Genomic DNA, 21,507 nt, shown 5'->3' on the forward strand with positions numbered 1-21,507 from the left:
TATTTATAAAACTACCTACATCATATTTGATGGAATCACCTTCCATAATGACTCAGTAGGAAGATCATGGGATATGTTTATATCCATTTTTTAATATTATTTTTTAAAAGTAAGGAATTTGTTTAGAAACCCAAACAAATCTATAACAATAACGAGTGTTTTTGCCCTATTCCTAGCCTAGGAGTTTATAAATAAATGATATCGATCAGTTATTTTCTTATTTATCCTTGTGTTTGGCTGGAGAAGCTTGGCTGAATGGTTTGTTTTATCTCTTCTATTTATAAAAAGGTACAAAATATGGTGGCTTTGCTTTCTATGCTTGACACAGATTCATGTTTCTTATTTAAATTTTTTTTTCTGTATTTAAATGGAAGGTACTATATGAATTTAGTGTCTGTGTGTGATATTTCTTAATATGAATTCTAGTTTTATTTACATTTAATGAAAAGGTTGAATGTAAAACAAAGGTATAAGCATTAAGATAGGCGCAGTTTCAAAACTCCAGTTAAATCTTACGAAGTTGTATAGAATAACGGAGTCTGACTTAACTATATTCAGATGGTGTTCACAGTGTGAGACTACTTAATTTATATAGAATTATTGATGTGATATTTCAAGAGATTAGTTCATGCAAAAGGCATTTAAAATGCATTCTCTCATATGCATATATGTGCGTATGCATATATATTCCCTCATTCTTTTTTCATAGTGAAAATGTAGGCTTCAACACGAGCCATATTAAAAATGTTATTCTCTGAAAATTTTATTTATTTTCTTTTAGAACATACACCATGAGGCACTATTAGATCACTGTAACAGCTTCAGTAATCTAATATTGAACATACTTATTCGTTTAATTATTTTTTTTGAAAAAAGGAAAAGCATTTAGTCATTTTCTTGTTTGGCGATTAGGAGTAGTTGCAACATCTGTGACAGAAATCATCTATATTCATTTTATATCTTGAATATACTAGGATTATGCATTGATCTCACTTCTCTTATGGTAGAAATATTTTTTCATTCCTTTGGTTACCCATGAGCCTTTCTTTGCCTAATAGAAAGGCTAAGTGTATGGAGTAGAATGGGATGGAAATATAAAAAAATGAGCTGTAATATGTGAAAGTTAATAAGGAAGAGCACATAGTTAGGGTAAGAGTAACCCAGCCCTACACAAGTACTATTTTTTACAGTGAAGATAATACAGTGAAGACGTGATGGCATACGAAAAGTTTCCTTTTTTTAAAAAATTAGAGTGAAAGGGATAAATGTAAATATAGTATATGTCTTCTAGTTACATAAGTCATTCATTTTTTTAAAACAAACCATAGTTCAAAACATAGAAGGAGGTTTGTGGAGTTTTTATGGATAGTTCATATACTTCCATAGTTACATTGATGCATAGAGAATACAAGCAATACCGGTTCTTTCTCAGTAGGGTTTTTTTCTTTCCTGACTTATCAGTAAATACTACATGTTTATCCTTTCACATATGGAAGGGAGCGCCTTCTGGCAACAGGAACACTCTCCCTACCAATGGGGAGCAGGGTGGCTCCGTCGTAATTATTCCTCCTGTAAGCTTCTCTGGTTCAGCCTGAGCATATATGACATGGATTGGGGCTAGGCCGAACACTAATTCTGCAACAGTATTCCTAGGGGCTGGAAGGCGAGACTGTGCAATCCTCCATGTTTTGCTTTGTCTTTTTTATGGGTCAGCGCACCCACAGGCCCCTTTTTACATTGCTGTGACACTGGGAGTAGGGCAGCTGTAGTGGCAGGACCCTCTTTCTTGGGAAAACTGAATTGCATTCTGTTGAAAGTGAGGGCCCAGAATTTCCCCTTTCTTGGTGCCCAGACAAGGAGCTTTGATGGTGTATTTCTGGAGGCAGAAAAGTCAACGGGGTTTAGTGGTTGGCACCCTACAATAATTTACAATATAGAGAATGTACTGAGGATATCTGTTATTTATTTAAAGTATGTTCATTCAAATGTTAGTTGTGACTCTTAAACGTCTTTTGGAAGAAGTATTTTTTTTTTTTTTTTAAAGGAACTATTATTGACCCAATCCAGGTTACCTTTCATGAAGGATAAAAGTGTAAAAATGTGAAGGGCTCTTCCTTCTGGGTGCTTTTGGTGAGCTATCCATGTGTGTACAGAGCCCCTTGTCCAAGGCTTCCTGCCCTTTGGGAGGCGGCTGCAGCTTATGCAGCTAAGTCTTGTTTCACTGTTGCAGTGGGGAGAGGTTGTCATTGCATTGTGAAAGGTCTGCAAAGAAACCTCTCTTCTACTTTTCTGAAAGCAGTCTTCTGTAAATAGATCGTGGCAAAAGTCTGGGGAAAAAAATCTCTTCTCATTTCTCTATGGAATAGAGAGTGTCTAAGCACCCTCTTACATAAAGGACAATAATCAACTACTTTTTCTGTATGATTTGGTCTTAATTTTTAAATTCTTTTTCAGCTCATACAAAGATGAATTCGCACATTTCTCAATTACAATGTATATATGTGATTTCTTTTTTCATTTTACAGTCTGTTTTGTTAAACATGTTAAAGAGTTTTCATAACTGTTTCTATAATCTTAAATTGGATTTATTTTCCTATTCTTAATATAAAACAGCAAGTCTGAAGACTGAGAACTATGTGTAGAAGGGTGATTGCACTTAATGTAAAAAGAGTTGAATCTTTCCTTGTGTGTGTGAGTGTGATCTACCAGCCTTGCTATCGATTTCTTCTGTCATACACTGCCAAATCTTCTATTTAAGTATTGTGAAAACTCTTTGTTTTTTTCAGGTCGAATGAGTGATTTGAGTGTAATTGGTCATCCAATAGATTCAGAATCTAAAGAAGATGAACCTTGTAGTGAAGAAACAGATCCAGAGGACCATATAATTGCTGAAATTTTACCTGAGTTAATTGAGATAGATCTATACCACAGTGAAGAAGATGAAGAGGAAGATGAAGACTGTGCAAATGCTACTGAAGTAACGACCACCCCATCAGTACAGTACATAAATGGGAAGCATCTAGTCACCACTGTGCCCAAGGACCCAGAGGCGGCAGAAGCCAGGCGTGGCCAATTTGAAAGTGTTGCACCTTCTCAGAATTTTTCAGACAGCAGTGAAAGTGATACTCATCATTTTATAATAGCTGAAACTGGATCATCTACTGCCGTGCAACCTAATGAATCTAAAGAAACAACTGAATCGCTTGAAATTACATGGAAGCCTGAAACTTACCCTGAAACACCAGAACATTTTTCAAGTGGGGAGTCTGATGTTTTCCCCACAGTTTCATTCCATGAGCGAGAAGCCACAGAGGGACCAGAATCGGTCACAGAGAAAGGTCCTGAACTTGATAATCTGGTGCATGGACGTGCTGAACCTGAATCTCTGTCTTCTGAAGAGTCTTCAGGAGAAATTGCCACTGACCAAGAATCTCCAGAAATGATCTTTTCAAGGGCTACAGAAGTAACATTTGGTGAAGAGGCAGAAAAAAGTACTTCTTTCACCTATACTCCAAGTACAGTTCCAAGTTCTGGGTCAGCAGATGTTTCGGAGGAAGTATCAATTACCTTAACAGGAAATCCCTGGCCTGCTGACCCATTGTCCACTGCGGAAAGCTGGATGGAAATAGCCTCGAGACAAACTGTAGAGCTCTCAGGGAGCCCTTCAATTCCAATTCCTGAAGGGTCTGGGAAAGCAGAAGAAGATAAAGATAAAATGTTCACCATGGTAACTGATTTATCACAGAGAAATACTACAGATACACTGGTTACTTTAGACACTAGCAAGATCATGATCACAGACAACCTTTTTGATGTTCCCGCAACCACCATTTACTCGGTTTCTGAACAACCTTCTTCAGAAGTAGTGCCTACCAAATTTGTACGGGAAATAGACACATCTGAGTGGGTTTTCAGTACATCTCTTGAGGGAAAGAAAAGGAAATATGAGGAGGAGGGAATCACAGGTACAGCTTCTACATTTCAGCTACATTTGCCTACACAGACATCGGATAAATTAATTTTACCTCCTGAATTAGAAAACTCAAATCAAGCTACGTCTAGTGATTCAGCATCTGCTACCAGGAACAGTTTTATGTCCTTGATGACACCTACAAAGTCGGAAAGGGAAATGACAAGTTCTACTCTTGTCTTTACAGAAACAAATGTCTTTGACAATTCGGGGCCACAGAACACTGAGCCCAACAGTAGCAGCCAGCCTGGGGTTCAAGAAGGGCTGTCCACTGTCTTAGGTACCTCCATCTCTCTCTTTATGGAGCAGGGCTCTGGAGAATCTGCTGCTGACCCAGAAACCACCACTTTTTCTGTATTTCCATTAAATTTAGAGCCTGAACCTCAAACCAAAAAGGAAGCAGCTGCCACTTGGTCTCCCCATGTGGAAACTATATTCCCTTTTGAGCCAACAGGACTAGTTTTGAATACTGTGATGGACAGAGAGGTTACTGAAATTATAAACCAAACATCCAAGGAATATCTGGCATCAGAGGTTTTAAGGGAGCCAAAGAATGAGGCAGAAATAAAGGGCTTTTCTCCAGAGTTTCCTTTGGAGGAAGATTTCAGTGGTGACTTTAAAGAATACTCAACAATATCTCATCCCATTACAAAAGAAGAAGAAAGAGTAATAATGGAAGGCTCTGGGGATGCAGCATTTAAAGATACCCAGATTTTACCATCTGCAATACCTGCTTCAGATCACATCAGTTACACAGCTGACTTGGAAGGACCTGAAGGCACCTTAGCTAGCACTTCAGCCTTCCCTTGGGAAGAGTTCACAGCCTCAGCTGAGGGCTCAGGTGAGCAATTGGTCTCAGTCAGAAGTTCTGTTGACCAAATGTTTCCCAGTGCTGTGGGAAATGTTCTTGGTACAGAGTCCCCGTTTATTGACCAAGTATTAGGAGAAGAAGGTACTATCAAAGAAGATGATAAAGGATCCACCATTTTACCAAGAGCAGAAGCTGAAGGTACTGAAGCTCCAACAGAAAAGGGGGAAGTGAAGGTCGATGGCACAGTTTCAGTGGACTTTCCCCAGACAACAGAACCAACCAAATTATGGTCCATGCAAGAAATCAACCCCGTAAGACAAGAAATTGAAACTGAAGCAGCATCAGAGGTAAAGCTTCAAGATCAAAAGTCTTTTGACTCCCCGCAAAGCTCTGTTGCACCAGAACAAACAATTTTTGATTCACAAACATTTACCGAAACTGGATTCCGAATCACAGATTTTTCTCCACTAACGACAAAGATAACTTACAGTACCGGTGAGGAAATGGAGGAAGGCATTTCCTTAGTTGACACGTCTCCTCCAGATCTAGATGCAAAGGGTTTGGAACCTTACACTACTCTCCCTGAAGTTACTAAAAAATCTCATTTTTTCTTAGCTACTGCCTCAGTGACTGAATCTATACTAGCTGAAAGTATAGTTACAGATTCATCAATCAAAGAGGAAGAAATTGTAAAACCCTTCCCCAAAGTTATGGGACCAATAATTAAAGAGTCTGATACTAATCTTTTATTCTCTGGACTGGGATCAGGAGAAGAAGTTTTGCCTTCTACAGTGTCAGTGAATTTTACTGAAATGGAACAAATCGTTAGCACATTATATCCCCGGACTTCTCAAGTGGAAAGATTAGAAACCAGCATCTTAAGTGATACAACTGAAGACTATGAGGGAATGGGAAATGTGGCAAATGAAGTTAGACCACTCATTTCCAAAACAGACAACATCTCTGAAGATAGTGAGACAGCATCTAGCACAACATTACTAGAAATTTTAAGTGACACCAGGACAAAAGGACCCTCGATGGTATCTCTCACTTTCTCCACAGACAATAAACATCCTCAGAATCAGACTCACAGTTGGGCAGAAGAAATCCAGACTAGTAGACCCCCACCTATGACTGAACAAATCTCTAATGAGAACTCTTCAGCAGCAGAAATTAGAGCAACAATAACCTCTTCCACTGATTTTCTGCCTAGAGCTTATGGTTTTGAAATGGCCAAAGGATCTGTTACATCAGCACCAAAACTATCTGACTTGTTTTATGAACATTCTGGAGAAGGATCTGGGGAACTGGCTATAGCTGATTTAGTCCACACCTCTGGAACTACTCAGGCAACTGGGCAAGGAGGTACCACATTTGTTTCTGATAGATCCCTGGAAAAACATCCTGAGGATCCAAGTGCTAATGCCGTTACTGTCACTGGATTCCCAACGGTTTCAGTGGTTCTGCCTCTTCATTCAGAGCAGAATGAAAGCTCCCTTGATCCAACTAGCACACTGTCAAATACAGTGTCGTATAAGAGGTCCACAGAAGGTGCTGCGGATAGTTTCCAGGACTCTTTCACGGGATTCGAGGGTGCCACCTTAAAACCTGACAGAAGAAAAGCCACCGGAAATGTTATCATAGATCTGGACAAAGAGGACAAGGATTTAATATTGACAATTACAGAGAGTGCCATCCTTGAAATTCTACCTGAGCTGACATCAGATAAAAATACTATCATAGATATTGATCACACTAAACCCATCTACGAAGACATCCTTGGAATGCAGACGGACATAGATCCAGAGATACCATCAGGACCACAAGGCAGTAATGAAGAAAGTACTCAAGTTCAAGAGAAGTATGAGGCAACTGTTAATCTTTCCTTAACTGAGGAAAACTTTGAGGGCTCCGGTGACACTCTTCTGGCTAGCTACACTCAGGCAGCACACAACGAATTGATGACTTCTGAAGATGGAAGCCAAGTCAACCACATGAGCTTGATTTTTACAACTGGGATCCCCATCCCAAGCACAGAAACAGAATTAGATATTTTGCTTCCCACAGCAACATCCCTGCCCATTCCTAGTAAGTCTGCCACAGTTCATCCAAACATTGAAGAACGAAAAGTGGAAACAAAAGCCCTGGAAGACATCTTGGAGTCGAGCACTTTGTCTGATGGTCAAGCCATTGCAGACCAAAGTGAAGTAATATCAACATTGGGTCATCTGGAAAGGACACAGGAAGAGTATGAAGAAAAGAAATATGTAGGTCCTTCTTTTCAGCCAGAATTCTCTTCAGGAGCTGGGGAGGCACTGATAGACTCTACACCCCACGTAAGTATTGGTACTACCCATCTTGTTGCTCAGAGTTCAACAGAGGCACCTAATATGATGGAAGGATCTAATCCCCCAGATTACGCTGATATAACGTCAGCACTTTTGGCTTTTGAAAAGTTGTCTTCTCAGACACCATCATCCACGTTCACTGTCCACTTAGGCAGTGGAGCCTCTGAGCACACAGAGGGCCCCCAGCCAAGTGCTCTGCCCGGTGTAGATGCCAGCACATCTCAAACATCCCCAGGAAAACTTGCAGATATTGAAGTGACTTTCAAACCATCAAGTGAAGAGTATTTACATATAACTGGGCCTCCAACCCTACCTCCTGACACAGAATTAGAACCTACAGAAGATGAAAGTAAATCTAAGTTTTTAGAACAAATGGAAGCCTCTCCCACAGAACTAACTGCTGAAGAAGGAACTGAGATTCTCCAAGATTCTCAAAATAAAACCAATGTTCAACTTTCTGCAGAAATAATCAAGGTATTTCCTAGCATGAGAACACCTGAGGCTGGAACTGTTGTCACAGCTGCTGGTGAAATTAAGCTAGAGGGCGCTACACTGTGGCCACCATCTACTTCTGCTTCTGCAACTTATGGGGCTGAGGCAAGTGTGGTGCCTCAGCCCAGCCCACAGACTTCTGAGAGGCCCACTGTTCCTTCTTCTCTGGAAATAAACCCTGAAACGCAAGCAGCTTTGATCAGAGGGCAAGATTCTACAGTAGCAGCATCAGAACAGCAAGTATCAGTGAGAATTCTTGATTCCAATAATCAGGCAACAGTACGCCCTGCAGAGTTAAGTACTGTACTTGAAACACCATCACTTTACCTTCCGGAAACTTCTAATGAAACCGGTTTCCTGATTGGCATGAATGAAGAGTCAGTGGAAGGCACAGCAGTCTATTTACCAGGTAAGGTCACAACATCAATAAATCTGTTTCCAAACTTGGAAATAGTCCCTTGGTCTTAACACATATATGTAAGTAATTTTTATTGTAATGTTAAATCAGTGGAGATTTTTATATTGTTCGCATAACAACAGGCCAGGTTACAGTATTAAGTCCATAATGAGATGCAAAGAAAGTAAGTACAGATTATTTCTGAGCTTTATGGATGTTCTTTGTATTTTTTCCGGGTTTTAGAAACAACATACAATTGTACCATGGTAAAACTGGATTTGTTAGTGGTGTAAAAATTCACTTTCCTTTTACTCATAACTAAAGTATTGCTTTGTCTTATGTCTCATAGTTACACATCTTAGTTTTAAAAAGAGAAAAGAATCTACTTTTTAAAAATCTCCCAATGATGGGTTCTATTATGGCAATATCAAAATTTGTCAGGTCTTTAAACTTTAACAGTAGTAAATAGCTCTAATAAACATTTTACATCGTTTGTGCAATATGAGTTATCAGTTCATACTTTTCTGTAATTTCCTTACTCCAGGTAGTTTACACAATGCTATAATGCTTCTAATGCAGTGACTAGCCATAGTGGGTATTCATTATTTATTCATGTTTTGCCTGTCACAAGAGGATTTCTGTTGTGTGTGTGTGTGTGTGTGTGTGTGTGTGTGTGTGTGTGTGTTTTACTGAGTAGACAGAAAGCATGAATTTAATACTGGTTCATATAGACTATCTTATTTGATCGTCACGAAAGGCTATACAATATATACTGCTATCCCCGTTTATAAGAAAGGTTCTGTAATTTGCCAGCGTTGCACAGCCACACTCACCTTGGCAAAAGTGGGATTTGAACCCAGATCAGCCACACTCCCAAATCCATGGTCTTTTCATTGTTCTTTGTGGTTTCCTATTAATACAGTATAAAAGTAGATAGTTGATATTTAATGACATGTAAACCAGAAATTTTGAAATTTTTACTTTGTAGAATTTGTTATTTTTTTTTAATCTAGCCTGATAATATTGAGGAAACTGTTGTAATGGTGCTTTCCAGGAACATTATTTAAATAATAATGTCAGTAGGGTCCACAAGTAGCCATCATCACCTAACTGCTACCTAGAAAAGAAGATCAATACTTCAAGGGCTGTGTTGGTTAAAGATATGTTTTATTTTAATGAATATGTTTTACAGCATGACTATATTTAGAATTATTCTTCTGATTGTTTCGACATTCTTTCGTGCCACTAATGCTTCAGTTTGTTGTGCTTCAGATGGAGTGAAATAGTTGTAAAGTGCAACTTTTATAAATGACTTGAAGTATTTTATGAATAAAGTTGATCAAAGGTTGACTAATTTTTTGTCGTCACTCTATATTTAATCTGTAAATGATAAGTTATCTGGCCAATATTTATTCTTTTGTAATTTAGTTGAAATATACTTCAGGTTGGTGAAAATATGATATAGAATCCATTGGTAATAACCATATACATATACAGAGAGTTAGGTTTGACAATGAATGAGAAACGCATACCACTTATCCAGTCCACGATGTTTACCTAGAATTAGAGCTTGTGTCTTCATCGCAAAACAGATTATTGCTTTAGGTTAATTCAGTACATGGCAGCTCATATTGGATTGCCTGGTCTATTTGTTGCAGATTCAACTTTCAGAGATTAATTCAAACTGTGTAGAGAATAAAGTTAGTAAAAGTAAAACTTTCCTGCTAATCTACTTTAAGTCACAGAAAGACCCACTTTCTTGCCAAGTCCTTGTTCCATACTCTTAGCATGGTGTCTAGTGTTTGTAACGGGGACAATATCAGTAGTTCACATTTGTGTCACAATTTTACCAAGCACTTTCACGTCTGTGTCCTGTTGATTTTGCACTGAAGGCCACGTGTAGATTCATTGAATGTAGCCTCGTCTTCTATGCAGAGTACTTTCAAAGGCAGAAGGCTAAAATGTGAGATTGTTAAATATTTGTAGAAGTCTTAGAAAAGAGAATCTTAGAAAAATTGGGATAGTTTTTGAAGATGTAGGTGTAAGCATCTTAACTAACCTAATTAATTATAATGTTGAACCCCACACATGTGAATGTGAATCTATCAAGTCTTTCTAGTAGTCTAGAATTTACTTAACACTCAGAAAGTTTGAGTTTGACTCTCCTATGTGAAAAAGGCTCAGTTATCTTCTATAGCAGTTCCTTGTTTATCTTACTATTCCTTAAGTTCATAGTTCATAAGTAGGTATTTTCTTTTCATGTGTAATTAATTTAGGATTTCAGGTCTAAAATTCTTGAAAATGTGGTTGTATTCCACATATAATCTATTTATCTCAATTAGTTCGTAAAACTTTAAATTGTATTTTGCATTTTGAACATTTCAAAAAAAGAATTCTAGAAAAATATTCAAATAATGAATATAGGCTGTTAATATAAAAACAATTATCCAAGCATTGTTAAAGAATAATAAATGTACTTCAAATAGTGTAAAAGTATTAGAAGAACATATTTTAAACTGTCTCTCCTCATAAATTTGTGTCTCTGGCCTATATATTTATCTGCTAGAAGTGTCGATTTTATTTGTGTTTTAATGAGAAAAATTGTAATAAAAATTGGGGGGGTTATTTTAGGTGAAGATTTGTGTTTGGGTTTGTTTTTATACAGTAGAGTTTAATCCATGTGTTGCTTTTCTTCAAGTATAGTTTAAAGGAGTACATTTGGAACGTGTTTTTGGAAAAAGCATATTAATGTAGCAGAAGAGACTTCAGTGCACACTTTCGAAGAAAAACAGTTTCTGAGCATTAAGTGGTAAAAGGCAATAATAATTCAAATGATGGTAACAAGCCAATCTGCTAAAAAGAATGCATGTTCTGTGTATTCAGCCATTTCACATGAACTAACCTCGTTTAAAAGAATACATTTCCATTCACTGTGCACATATGTGTAATCATTTTTGACTAAAATCAATTGCCATTATCATGCCAACTAAATCTGCAGTAGAATATATTAGTTGCCAGATACAGTACAAAATATTGTTTAAAAATAATGATGATTGAATCCCAGAAATGACTAAATGCGATTTGTAACAATTAGTTATAATGCCAAGAAACACTCTAGAGAGTAAAGTTAATGTTAATTTTTATCTGTAGTATCTCCAAATTGTTATGGTAAAGCTTATAGTATTGTAACGATAAGTGACATTTTATGCTAAACTTCACTGAAGGTTAGAGATGAGCCTAATTGCTTTTCTTACTTTGCTGAACATGATAGGACCTGATCGCTGCAAAACAAACCCGTGCCTTAATGGAGGCACCTGCTACTCTACTGAAGTTTCCTATGTGTGCACCTGTGTGCCAGGGTACAGTGGCGACCAGTGTGAACTTGGTAAGTTGTCCTTGCCTGAAAGAGCGTATTGCTTTTCCAAAAGATATATTTGGGGAGAATTTATATTGCTCAAATAAATCAGAGGATTCCAGAGAAACCCATGCATAGACGAATTAAACGTTCGATGATGTTAAAACCATAGAGTAATTTAATGGAAATGGGGAGAGATGGTTGTTGAATTTTGTTAATATACCTAAAACTCAGTGAACCTTACTAAAGTCAGTTATATCTTTTCGTGGTTTTTGTAGACAGGCTCTACAAATGTAAATTTGTGTAAATATTAACAAAAATTTTAATCTATTTCTTCAAATCTGAATATCGATACATAATCAATTTTAATACAAAGTTTTTTTTTTTTTTTTAGAAAGTTATATTTTAAAACTAGGGAGTTTAGCTCTTATGTTTTGAGATAACTTGTTCCTCTGACTGTCCTTCTGTGGCTGCCTTCAGCAGCCTGTCTAACTCACCTCCACCTCAAGGAGGTGCGAGATTATCGTCTTCCTCCCGTCTTTTGGGTTCCAATGAATATGATTTTGTCTTTACCAAATCAGTTCCTTTTACTCTCATTCTTATTTAGGTTTCCTTTTCTTAAAAAACAAAAACAAAAACAAAAACAAAAACAAAAACAAAAACAAAACCCATTTTTTATTTGGCTAAATATAGACCTCACCTCTGATGAAAGAAATGATGGAATGTAATGTTGGCCAGGTGCTTCTTTTAGAAATATCATGATGATATCCTCATAATGATTAAGAAGGCCCACGGAAATATTGGGATAAAACCCCAACATACATATTAAAAGAGTACCTGTCTTAAAAAAAAGGGCCAACAGAATTAGTAAGCTCCGTGTGCTAATTAGTAGGGATATAGATATAGCAATAGATAACATTTAAAAAATAATTACATATATATAATTATATATATGTATATATAGGCATATATCTATCCCTTACTCCTTTTACATTAAAATCAATTAAAAATAATGTAATGTATTAATACGTATGAAGCTCTTAGAACAGTGTCTGGCACTTAGCAAGCACCTTAAAAGTGTTTGGTATCATTACTATATAAAATGTCATCATTACTAAGATCACTTCTTTAGATAAGAATCATACCTCTTGGAAATGTAATTTATTTTGTATATTCATTTTTTAAATATTCTTTTTACTTAATATGAACATTAAAATTTTAGTAGAATTGCAAACTGCTATGGGAATAAAGTCATTAATCTCATCAGAGGAGATCATGGAAGTCTGTGTAGACAGGTTGCATTTAATACAGATCTAAAAGGTGGGAAGGATTCTGATAGGTGGTGGTAGGAGACTCAGACACATCGAACAAAAACACAGAAGCCACAAACTGCAGAATGCATCTGGATGATTGCACGTATTCAGGTATGCCTACTTATGAGTTTATGAGAAAGAAACATATTGGGAGAGAATACTAGAAAGCAGGTTGGATTTAGACAAGCCTGAGGAAGACCTGAACCCATGTACTAAATAGTTGTACTTTATGCTCTAGTTAAGTGATTCTGAAACTCTAGTGTGCATCAGAATCACCTGGAGGGCCTGCTAAGACAGATTGGTGTTATCCAACCCCCACCGCACCCCCAGAAACTGATTTAGTGCATTCTAACATTCTCAGGTGATACCTATGTTGCTGGTCCACTGACCACACTTTGGGGATAACTGTCCTGGATGTTTGGTGGCCAATGAGTCAAATTATCATGACTGCCTAAAGAAGATGACAATCAGTAGAATAAAGGACATATCGGAGAGGGAAGGGACAGGGATAGGGAGGCCAGTTAGATATTTTCAGTATTCCACTTGTGAGGTAATCAGAGAATGAACCAGGGTTGGGAGTGAGAAGACTAGACTAAAACTTTATCTGTTTTAGGGCTCATATACTCATCAAAAAGAAATGGAGGCAATGACTCTCCTCCAATATCTTTGAACTTTTCTTACAGTTGCTAGATACTTGGCAAATAAAAATACAGGACGGTCAGTTAAATTTGAATTTCAGATTAAAAAAAGAATAAATTTTTATTTTAAGAATGTCCTAAATATAATATGGGATGTACTGATGCTAATTTTTTTAAATCTGAAATTCAGATTTAACTGGCTATCTTGTATTTTATCTCGCAAACTTACATTAAATAGAATCTTTTGACTTTTTTAAACATACTTTTCTTTGTACTTTTATAATTTCATTTCAGATTTTGATGAATGTCACTCTAACCCCTGTCGCAATGGAGCCACATGTGTCGATGGTTTTAATACATTCAGGTGCCTCTGTCTTCCCAGCTATGTTGGTGCACTTTGCGAGCAAGGTAAGAGCCATTGCAACATTGGTGTGATGAACATTATCGATACTTCATTTTGAATGTTACTTCTAGATAGCCTTTTGTCATAATGATTGGATTTTTTTAAAGGCAGTTTTGGCCGTACTGCTTATTCTTTCCTGCAGAGGAAATTCACAAGTTACATAAATATATTAGACTTTCTTATGTGTCCATAGCTCACAACATCTGAAAAACAGTGTTGACTTGATCTTCATTGTTTTGCTGATGGAATGCAATTACAGACAGGCTCACTGAGCTGAATTTAAGAACATCTAGCCAACAAAAGGAACAATTGTTGTACATTTTCTTCCTAGGACAAATTAGGCATTGACCTTAATATTCCTTGGTTCATACCAAGGAGTATTGAACTCAATGTCAGTTGCCTTTATTTTCTCTCCCTAAACATTTGAGACTCAAGGGGCTTATTTTTCATAGCCAATTATCTCTGGAGAATGAGTTGATATAGTTGTTAGAATACATTAGCGTTAGCTTGGCAAACACTATGTAAAAAAAATATTGTGAATCTGCTCAACAGGGAATTTTCCTACTGAAGAAGCATTTACTTTTTCTGAATGAAAGAAAGGCTTATGTTCATGATGGCTCGAATCTCATGATCTCTGTAATTTGCATTTTATGACCAACCTGAGAGTGGATATTAGGTGGTTAATGGTAACATTCTTAGTCTAGCAATCAGAAACAGATTGCATGCTCAGCATACTAGGCTTTGAAACATCGATTTCCTCTATGTAAAATCATACAGTGGTTTGGCTTTGTCAAAAATGCCTACTGCCAAACTTCTTTTCCACCAGACAAAATGAAAATGTGTTAGACACTCAGAAACATTGAGCTGGCCCTGCGTTTTGCTTTTCAGCGTTAATCTGGACGTCACCGCAATAAAGCAAAACTAAAAGGAGCATGTATTAACTTGCCCATCGAAAAAGATGAGTGATGAGTTTTTAGGTTTTTTTTTTTTTTGTCTTTATTGCATAGTATGAGTCTGTTTGTTTTAAAATTTTAAAAGGTTAATATGAAAATTGACCAAGATCTTCTTAAAGGAAAACAGTAAGAAAGATGCTATTCGTTGAAGGAAAAAAAGGATGAGACAGAAAATATTAAAAATATATTTAAATGATTTTGGCTTCCCTTAGTTCCAAGTATAAGGAGCAATTCAAAGAATCATTTGTTCAACAGGTGTTTATTGAGCACCTACTCCCTCTTAGGCACTGTTGTGGGCGCTGGAGATAGAGCTCTGAAAAAAACAGATAAAACCCCTCATCTCGGTGACTCGGCATAATTCTTGGCAGAGAATAAAAAGATATACTATTTGTTGGCTACTTTATAGTTTATCAGATGCTTTCAGGTGCATTATTTTCCTTGGTTGACACATACTTCCATGTTAAATGGGCCAGAAATTGAGACTCAGAGAGGAAAAGTTATGTGTTCAGGGTCACCCAGCTAGTAAACTAGAGAGTGGGAAAAATGAACCTAAGCTGCCTTTTAAAGTCTGGGTTTTTCTCAATATCTTCACATTTATAAAGTAACTCGCAGGTAAGCATTTTATTTGTGTGTGTGTACCTGATGGATCCAGTGGTAACAGATCCTTGGGAAGGACTTTGAGGCCAGTTACCTTTTCCATCCCTTTAAAGGAATATTAAAAAGAAAAGGTTTTGATTTCTCTCTCTTATTTCTGGTGCCACCTAACTTTCAGGTACATTCTGTATTATCTTATAGCAAGTTTAACATTCTTCTACATTATTTGCTGAGAAAAACTATCCCAGTCTGTTTATCAGATGCAGCTGTGCTCCTGTGATTTATTGCCAGGACACTGAAAGATTTTTTTCTCTCTTTTCAGGTTGCCTAAGAGCAAATGTTTTCTTCATTAGCAGCAGCATTGTTGTCTAAACAGTTTTCTATCCAAATTTCGGCGATGACTGTGTTGTTTCTTCAGCTGACTTTTTCTTTCTCCACATTAATAATGTCTCAACTCCCAGTCACTGGAATAGGGGCCACATTTTGGTGGAATGGTAACAGATATGAAACCTAGAAGAGGGTCTTAGAACAGTAGAAACACAGTTCTGTGCACAGATTGCCCCCAGCCAAATTCAGTGAGAAGTCCTTATATACTGACATTTCTTAAGGCATGACAGCTATATGTCAGAGGTGAAACCATTGCCTATATATTATAAAGATAATGGATTTTCAGTGAAATTAAGAGTGATAGTTTCATCTTCTGTGGTTACAAATAGGAGTTGTCATACCTGCTCCCACCACCTTCAACACTGCCAGCTAAAATCTGGGACTTTGTAATACAACCTATGCTCTCTTTATAGGAGTTTTAAAACTTAACAAGTATTTCTCTATGTCAAATGATTTTTAAGAAAATATCATCCAAAAGGGTTGCTTTCTAATAAATGAAATGTGTATTGTATTATTTTTAGTTAAGATTGGAAAAACAAACAGACTGCTTCTGATATTTCCCATTCAGAAGAGCATCTGAAGGGATGCTGCTTGACACATAGTCCTTCCTTACATTTTACTGAATTTATGAGTAATAAAAATTAAGTGAATTGGTGTGGATTTTTGGCTCTCGTTAAAGTCACTTTGTTAAGTGGTATTTGCATATATATTTATAATCACTGAGAAGCTATGGTTTATGTAGTGTAGATAAATAAATTGTCCCAATTTGGTTTTCACAGAAACTCTCCCCCTATTTTTTGGAACCATGTTTTGATAGGAATATATGCACCTGCTAACTGAGGAAGGCATTGTAGCAATATCGTGGTCATGCATCTAAATTTCATGATCATTTGGGGGTTTTGAATAAGGGGGAAAAATACTTAATGATAATCTATTTTGATAATAAAAGACAAAGAAAGCCAAACTACAACCATTTAGGTTAACAGAAGATAAGAAAGAGTATACAGAAGAATTTTTCTGATGTATTATTCAATAAATTAGGGGTCTTTGAGAATTTTAACCTGTGTATCTTAAAATAAGTGATAATTTCCAAGGTTAAGGAAATCTATGCTATTATAATTAAATTGGTGCTATTATGCATTATTGACTTTAGCAGTAAGAGCATTCTAAAATTTTTTCCAACTCCTCTCTAATAAACTAACTCGCTCATATATGAAAATCTGTTTTTCCCTACCACTTGTACCTCACCTCTGAATTCTTCCATGAGTACTTCCCAAAGGGAATACTACTACATCCAAGTAATGAAAATACGCTTCGTCCTGAGGCACTGAGTGCTCCTTTTATACCAAATCATCTAGCTGTGTCCCAAGTCTCTTCCTGTGAGATGTAGTGGTCTCCAAACTCCACTTTAATAAAACTCAAAACTTCCAGTGCACATTGTTTAAACCAATTAGTCAGCTGGCTATAACTAAACAACAGGCCTGATAGACTAAACTGAAATAAAGACTGCTCTCAGAGATAAGTTGCATCTGTTGTATGATTATGGTCTAAATCACTGAAGCCAGGGAAAAATTAAATCCCTCAGAATGCATATTTTCCCACAATTATAGAGAGAAGGGTAGAAAGAGTTGATTTCACTTTGGCCACCAAGTCCAATATATAAAAAAGCATTTACTTCACATAGCAGGGTTGTTTTCTTCATTGATCAGTCAAATTAGGGGAGGGAAGGGTGGTTACTAGGTAATATGGAAAGTTTTCTTGGTGCTTTAAATTCTATGAACTTTGCAGTTTTGTTACCTTTTACATGTAACTAGTTAAATGTATTTGTGAGAATTGTTTTGTGAAACTCAAAATTATTTCTATTAACCATTATTAAATGCATAGAGTTTAACACCAGTTGTGAGTGGATGAGTCTGAGAGAAGATTACCACTGAGAATGCTGTGCTATGAACAAGGCTGCTTCCCTGCGACAATACATAAAAACTGACAATCTAGAAAGTATAGCTGGAGCATACTGCCAGTGTAAAATTTAGATACTGGAAATATGTTTTCATCCTACCAGGATACTGGTTACAGTGTGCTTGTTGTGAAAGATTATATATATATATATGTGTGTATATATATGTATATATAGACTTGGATTGATGAGCCAAGTTTGAATGACGTAAGTGAGTTTAATAAGTGTATGCCTTATTTCTTCCTAGACACCGAGACATGTGACTATGGTTGGCACAAATTCCAAGGGCAATGAAACATAAAGTCTTTATTTCTCAGGCCTGTATCTAACTATAGGCTAATTGATATAAACAGGTGTTAAGTTTCTACAGTCTATCACCCACATTATAACAAAACAAAGTTGAAAGAAGCAACATGACCTTATTTGAGGACCACCCGCTATACAAACACCCACTTGGTAGGAATCAGTTGAGCTCTCTTTATCATAATTTCTTTGTCATCATGACCAAATTTTATGAATCCTTTACTTCAGGGACATTGCATTGACATTCACTTGAGTGTTCTGTTAACACTTGGATTGATGAGCCAAGTTTGAATGACGTAAGTGAGTTTAATAAGTGTATGCCTTATTTCTTCCTAGACACCGAGACATGTGACTATGGTTGGCACAAATTCCAAGGGCAGTGCTACAAGTACTTCGCCCACCGACGCACATGGGATGCAGCTGAAAGAGAGTGCCGTCTGCAGGGCGCCCATCTCACAAGCATTCTATCTCATGAAGAACAAATGTTTGTGAATCGTATGTACCAAACATACACTGGTTTCCTAAGCTTTAGTCATTCTCACCACCTTCCTAGCTTTCTATCTAACTAAATAAAAACTAGCTTTCTCAGTTGTGATTCAACTTATTAAATCCCTCATCTGTGAACTACTTAAAACCATCTCTCCTATGTGAGTTCCCCATTTGGGGAAATGTTCAACTATAACATAGGAAGGCATTTCTTTGTCTGCCAGCAATAATAGGTGAAATAGCATGCTATAGGTTGAATGATATGAAATTGCAATCTGATAATTTTTTAACTTAACAAAAATGGCCACCTTTTATGGTTCAATCTACTTTTCTTATGGTAACCAATTTTGAATGTGTGCATATGTTGTCTAAAATTAAAGAGAAAATTGTTTTCAGTTATTTCTATCCCAGTGATTAAAATTGAATCCTTAATAGCACCCTGTTCTTATCTTCTGTGCATAATTGGTTCTCATCTAAGTTTCTAATTATTTTAGACCATAGAAAGTGGGCTTCATATTAAACTCATGAATAGGTGGAGACTGAATGCTAATGAAACTTACTACCAGAGCTGTTTAATAACTCGTTGGATTATAGCAAAGAGGAGGGCAGCTAGCTCTTATGCAGCAAATACACAGAAGATTTTTGCTCATGAAGTGTTGTTTGATGCTCAGTGAAATATGTTCTCATGATTCTTCCTATCTCGTAGAAATTTGATTGTTAATTTGCAATCTGGATAGAGGTTCATTAATTTTTTTTTGCATGGTATGCTTGCAAGTGACTCATCTCATGCTGAAAGTAATTTTTGGAGGAAATTTTGCAAAACTGTCTGGTCTAGTTATTCACTGTTTAAAATGCTTTGAGAAGATACACATGGCTTTCAAAATGAAGCTAGGGTAAGATCTGTCATGTTTCACTGGGTCACTGAATTTTTGTCAATGGCATAGCCTAATAAAATAAAATGGAAAGTTTCTATTATGAGTAGGATTGGAAAAAATTTAATTGTAGTAAACCGCTAGGAAAATAATTGTCTATGTCTGATATTTTAATGTTTCACAATGTTTCTGAATTAGCTTTTTAGTTTAGAGCATGTTGGGCAGAAGAACAAAAGCTAGCTAGACCATGAAAGATTTTTTATGAACAGCTAAACAAAAATCCGGCCAGAAAAGAGCATGAGGATACATGATTCACTCCAAAGATGACTTTTTTGATACATTTTATTTATATATGGGAAAGGTAACGAAAATATCTGTTACCACCTTTTAGGTGTGGGACATGATTATCAGTGGATAGGCCTCAATGACAAGATGTTTGAGCATGACTTCCGTTGGACAGATGGCAGCACACTGGTAAGTTGCTAATGAAAATGGTGCCATTTCTAGGAACATGGTACTGTATGTTGATTGCATGGTGTAGAGGGGACATTAGACCAGTTAAGTGAGTTGCTCAGAGTCACTCAGTGAAATAGAGGGGGTTACAGTAAAGTTCTATTCAAACTGATTCAACTTCCAGTGCTCCAGTCACTGTGGCTTTCTTTACAAGAAGAATGTATCAGATTTCCATTGAACCAGAAAACCGCATAATCAGAATTGCCTCAGGTCTGTCTTTCAGATGGTTATCTTTGTTTTGTATAGTTTCAAAGTAAAATGGAAAAACATAAGTGTAAAAGAAAAGGCTTTTAAAAAATACACCTTTTCCTCTTACATAATTGCACTGGAAATCTGCTATAAGGCATGGTTCATTTTTATCCAAGAAAAAATGCTAATTTTTTCATCTTAAAAAAGAGTGTTGAATTATAATCTTATGAATTTCCTTCCATTCAAACTCTGCTGACTCATGTTTTTTAGCTTTCTCTACTTCTTAAAGAAAGGAGTGATTTGGTAATAATGGCTATAACCTTTAGTAAGCTGAAATAAGTTTCTTAAATCAGGATAGGTGAATCTGTTTTGAATCACTACTAGTAAATACATATGAGTCTAATTTTTAGAAATAATTCAAGCGAGGTTAGCTTTACTAGTGGTTCTAGGCCCTGGCTGCTCATTAGAATCACCAGGGGAGTGTAATTAAACAACTGATGCCTAGGCCTCAGCTCAAATTCAATATCACAAAACCTCTGGCAGCTATATTTTCTAAGTGTTCCCCAGCCGATTCTAAAATGCAGACAAAGTTGGGATCCACTGGGCTAGACGGTAAGTGTAAATTAAATTCTAAATTAGATAAACAAGAAGGAAAATTGAAAATAATTTTTAAGCTCTTTTCGGGTGTGAATTACTTAGCTGCTTAAATTTCATTTATTACCTGGTACTTATCTAGATTTAATGAGTTTGGCAAAATATAAAGTTCATCCTAGAACAGATGCCAAAGTAATCTCTGCTTTTGGAAGTTCTACTCTGTTTGGAAAGCTTCCCAGTGCTCTTGTGGACTTAGGGCTCAGTTCGTCTGTGTTGGTCACTCTATTAAGCACTTTGCAATTTGTTCATTCCCTACAATAACCTTTAAGGGAGACATTAGGTATTTTACAGGTAAAGAAAGAGAAGGTCAGTAGGCTGAGATATTTGCCCAGAGTCACAATGCTATTAAGTGGTGAAGCTAGTATTTAAACTCAGGCCTAAGTCAAAGCCACAGACGTCCTGGCTGATACCTCCTGACTTTAAGAGTAACTTCATTACCCCTTTAGCAACCCTGAAATAAAACTTGGCTTACCCTCTATCATCACTCTTTACGTTTAATCAGCACTGATTGTCATTCAAGTTCATAAATAGGTTCTTTGGCAAGATTCAGAAAAAATAGAGAAAGTAGATTGTCCATAAAATATATTCTCAGCAAGGTATATGAACCATGTCCTCTGGATCAATAGTCTCATTTTCTTCTGATTGTCCTAGCTGGGTGGTGTATCTGCAATTGTTGCATCTGTATGTTGTTTTTTTTTTTTTTTTTTGATTTTTCTTTCTTTTATGAATGATTATGTCTCTGGGATTCATCATGTTGTTTTGTATAGCTGTAGTTTGTTAATTTTCATTGGTGAATAGTATTTCATTATATGAATATAATAATTTATTAATATTGGTGATGGACCTTTGGGTTTTTTTTAGTCTTTATTAAA

The 21,507-nt window shown here is 36.4% G+C and overlaps 1 protein-coding gene across 2 annotated transcripts in view; it reads left to right on the forward strand.

The window, feature by feature from the left end:
• VCAN (versican) overlaps window positions 1-21,507 on the forward strand; it is a 104,239-nt gene that overhangs the window by 60,403 nt on the left and 22,329 nt on the right. For both annotated transcript variants that reach the window (XM_015590313.1, XM_025047872.1), the window contains 5 exons: window positions 2,787-8,030; window positions 11,290-11,403; window positions 13,619-13,732; window positions 18,258-18,416; window positions 19,671-19,753. In XM_015590313.1, coding sequence (XP_015445799.1) covers window positions 2,787-8,030; window positions 11,290-11,403; window positions 13,619-13,732; window positions 18,258-18,416; window positions 19,671-19,753 — 5,714 coding nt within the window. The remainder of the gene's footprint in view (window positions 1-2,786; window positions 8,031-11,289; window positions 11,404-13,618; window positions 13,733-18,257; window positions 18,417-19,670; window positions 19,754-21,507) is intronic.

This window comes from Pteropus alecto, unplaced genomic scaffold (assembly GCF_000325575.1).
Source record: "Pteropus alecto unplaced genomic scaffold, ASM32557v1 scaffold20, whole genome shotgun sequence".
Lineage (NCBI taxonomy): Eukaryota > Metazoa > Chordata > Mammalia > Chiroptera > Pteropodidae > Pteropus > Pteropus alecto.